The sequence below is a fragment of the Enhydra lutris genome, unplaced genomic scaffold, assembly GCF_002288905.1.
Source record: "Enhydra lutris kenyoni isolate GAN:26980312 unplaced genomic scaffold, ASM228890v2 scaffoldscaffold24, whole genome shotgun sequence".
NCBI classification, from domain to species: Eukaryota; Metazoa; Chordata; class Mammalia; order Carnivora; family Mustelidae; genus Enhydra; species Enhydra lutris.
The window spans coordinates 21,899,465-21,903,585 of NW_019154108.1; the positions used below are offsets into that span (position 1 = coordinate 21,899,465).

At 38.0% G+C, this 4,121-nt stretch overlaps 1 protein-coding gene across 1 annotated transcript in view; it reads left to right on the forward strand.

The window, feature by feature from the left end:
- The window catches only part of LOC111150763 (hemicentin 1), a 471,859-nt gene extending 470,790 nt beyond the window's left edge, over positions 1-1,069 (forward strand). The window contains exon 107 of the mRNA XM_022508355.1: positions 388-1,069. Within this exon, the coding sequence (XP_022364063.1) occupies positions 388-754 (367 nt within the window). The 3' untranslated portion in view covers positions 755-1,069. The remainder of the gene's footprint in view (positions 1-387) is intronic.
- Positions 1,070-4,121: the final 3,052 nt, after the last annotated feature.

Sequence of the window (4,121 nt, forward strand, 5' to 3'; positions counted from 1 at the left end):
AAAAAAAAAAAAATAAAAAAAAAAATAAAAAAATAAAAACTACTTGTTTCCAGTCTATGTACAGATCCTTCTATTTCCAAAACTAACTTTTCATTTTAGAGTAACTGTTGTGGTACTCATACTTACTTCAGTGGGTCAAACACTTCTGATTTTGCTGAAGCTGAGAGAAAGAGATTGGACTCTAGACCAGCATACTCTCGTAGGCATCCGGCATCTGGTTTGAGTTAGTGGAATAGCACATGGTGTGGGCCTGTTGCTCTCGCCATCAGACTGTCTGCTGCCTTTAATGCCTAAGAGTTGTCATGGGTCACGGTCACCTGCCTCATGCCCTCTCCTGCTTCCAAGCCAGATAACAATATGCGCTCTGTGTTTTTTTTTCGTCCTTAGGTTCTGCCTCAAGAATTGTCCACCCAATGATTTGGAATGTGCCTTGAGCCCATATGCTTTGGAATACAAACTTGTCTCTCTCCCATTTGGAATAGCTGCCAATCAAGATTTAATCCGGCTGGTAGCATACACGCAGGATGGAGTGATGCATCCCAGGACAACTTTCCTCATGGTAGATGAGGAACAGACTGTTCCTTTTGCCTTAAGGGATGAAAACCTGAAAGGAGTGGTGTATACCACACGACCATTGCGAGAACCAGAGACCTACCGCATGAGGGTTCGAGCCTCATCCTACAGTGCCAACGGGACCATTGAGTATCAGACCACATTCATAGTTTATATAGCTGTGTCTGCCTATCCCTACTAAGAAGCTCTCCAGAGCCTAATTCGCATATTTAAACCACATTAATCATGAGCATCCAGTCCCCTTCCAGATTACCAGCTCCTGAACAGTTGCCATCTTGGCAACTTGAAAATGGTGCTTAAGCCTGAGGAGACTCTGTTTTGTGTGCCTTCCTTGGTACTGCTGAGGTATTTTCATGATCCCACCATGGTCATATATTTTGGTAAGGTCTAGAGAAGTCCCTTATTATTTTTCTCTATTTATTACACTGGAGCAGTTACTTTCCAAAGATTATTCCAAAGATTATTCAGAACATCTCACAGGAGGACCTATCAGTGATGTTATAGAGTAGCATAGTAGCTAACTAAGATCATTTTCCTTAAAAAAAAAACAAAAATAAAACAAAAAAACCTCACTCAAAGCCAAGTGAATTTTTAAGCATTTGGCCATTTCTAGAATAATAAAACTGCTTGCTATGTGTTTTGATCAAAACTTATTAAATAACTTATAAAGATGCTTTTTTTTTTAAAGTATTGATACTCTATAATGGGACTTCTGCACCTATTTTCACCTTAAGGGAAAAAAGAAACACCGCTCATTTTAGAAATATAGTATGGCTTCTAGAATGTTTCTTTGATACCAAATAGTGTTCACGTAGACTGAGCATCCAAAATAAGGATATTATTTTCAGTGATTTTGTGAAATGAGATGAACCACTTATGATAATAGAAAAAAAAAATATTTCTTTGTCCTCAGATGATTGTTCATGGCAAGGATCTTTGATATAACCTTCTTTCCCATTGGCTCCATAACTTTTACATTCCAGCATTTTATTTTCCTGTCAAGTGAAAACAACTTTTACAAATACCAATGAGACAGTTTTCTTTGTTTTTCTTAAAAATCTTCTATGTTCAAATTAGCATAAATGTTGAACGTCAATACACTGTACGTGGTGGTAACAGACTCTGGAAGCAATTGCCAAGATGTATTCTATTTTTATGAAATGTATATATATTACCTTGGTGTATTTTCTATATAATATCTTGATGGACTTTTTATATAATTATTTTATAAAACAAAAAACAATGTTACAGTCAAACCAGCCTGAATAAAATTTTCACATCCCTTTTATTAACCTTTTTGAAAACTTAAAATTTGTTTCCTTATAGCTATCCTAGGTGTGAAGATAGTCACATATACACACCTATCTGCATCTACCATACGTAGCCTGACTGAAACAGACTTTAAATGGATTCTCTGAACTGGGTCTGAGTTAACTTTAATTGGTTCTGTGATACAGTCACATTTAATGGAATTAATAACCTGTCTCAAGTGGTAAAGTGAACTCTGTTCATGGGATACAGTGCCAAAATAGTACTTAAATTCCCACCAGTAGTGGTTGCTTGCTTGTAAGTATACTGGAGAATATGGAGAAAGAAAATAATGAGTTGAGGGCTTTAAATTCTCAACTGAAGTTCTGCAAAAAGGATATAAAGTTGAATGATGATCTGAGGGAAACCCTTATTTCCTAGAACTGCAGCACCAAGTTTTCTGAAAACCAAACCAAAGGTCTAACTCTGACAGTGACTGGATTGCAATACAAATTTAGTTCCTAATCTCACAGGTTCTCTTGTGTTAAAGTTAGAGCACTGATTGAAAAGGAAATATGATGGGGCGCCTGGGTTGTTCAGTCGATTAAGCGTCTGCCTTCAGCCCCGGTCATGATCCTGGGATCCTGGGATCCAGTCCTGCATTGGGCTCCCTGCTCAGCAGGAGTCTGCTTCTCCCTCTCTCCCTCTCCCTGTTTGTGATCTCTCTGTCTCTGTCTATCTCTGTCAAATAAATAAATAAAATGTTTAAAAAAAAAAAAAAAAGAAAATGAAGTATGACCCCACAATTTGGGATAGAGACATGGGAGCAGATTTTGATGAAGCTGGAACCCTTCAGCTCCAAATCTGATATGTCTTCTCTGCCAACAGAAACAGCCCTTCCTCTTTGTCTGAGGAAGTTAGTCTTGTCTAAACAACCTGTAATGGCCTCTTCTGAAGTCATTGCAAAAGACTCTGAGCCTTTTCAGGACCAGCCCTTCTCACTTTTTGTTTCTTCTAGAACCATGACCAGATTTACATCTTTAGATTTCAATAACAAAACAAAACCCAAAAAATGAAGATTGTATTTTTTTATAATTCATATTTACTATATTTTTTAAAGTAGCCATCTACAACAAAATTTTTAAAATCTGGTCCTTTACCACAGTAGTTTGAAAAGCACTGTAGGATGCCAAGAACAAAAATCACAACCTACTGTTTCACAGAGAAGGATGCTGAAGTTCAAAGCAATTAAATAACCTGCTGCAGAGGCAATCACTGGGGGAGGGGGGGAGCGGGATGGAGAGCTAGGGTTTGGACCCAGGTCCACGAATTACAAAGCCATACCACTTGTCCATATTCCATAAGGAAACCCCTCTCAGCTTCTTCGGAAACATTTACTTACATCCAAGCATTATGTTTGCAGCGTGAACATGAACCAAAACTGCCCTGGCTGCAGCTTTGACCAAAAAATCTTCACATCTACCACAGAACTGGGACCTCATCTCTGGACGTGTAGCTGCAGTGATCACTCATCCTTGAAAATCATCAATGGGAATTCAACTATTAGCATTCCGGGGTTCTGACTTGACATTGAAGTAATACCAGTGGACCTCCCCACCATGAACCTAAAAGAATAAGATTTGAAGCCACTTTAAAAATTAAAGCCCTCTACCTTTCCTGTCCTGGAGACCGAGGTTTTAAAATCATGATTAGGTCAACTAAAATAAAAAAGACTGAAAGTTTAACTGGTTGTTTATCTGAAAGTTCTCAAGAACTGAAATTTGTTTGTTCTCACAATGTACAATATACTGATGGATTGGCTAAATTTATATAAAAAAGGCCCAAGGTTTATAGTTAAATTCAAAGCTGGCCATAGAAATCATTCATATATTTATTTATTCTTTCAAAAAAGTATATGTTGCGGGGCGCCTGGGTGGCTCAGTCGGTTAAGCATCTGCCTTCAGCTCAGGTCATGATCCCAGGGACCTAGGACAGAGCCCCACTTCAGGATCCCTGCTCAACGGGTAGACAGCTTCTCCCTCTCCCACTCCCCTCGCTTGTGTTCCTTCTCTCACTGTCTCTCTCTGTCAAATAAATAAATAAAATTCTGAAAAAAAAAATGTCCAATATTTGTTATACACTGGGCTTACTGATAAATGTGAAGAATACAAAAAATTCAAAGATACACATAGCCCAGTGAGAATTTATATGTAAAAATGAACTATAATTCAATATGGTAATTATAATGAAAGTCTGTTCCAAGTGCAATTGGCCCTAGACAACCAGTCATTAATTTTCTG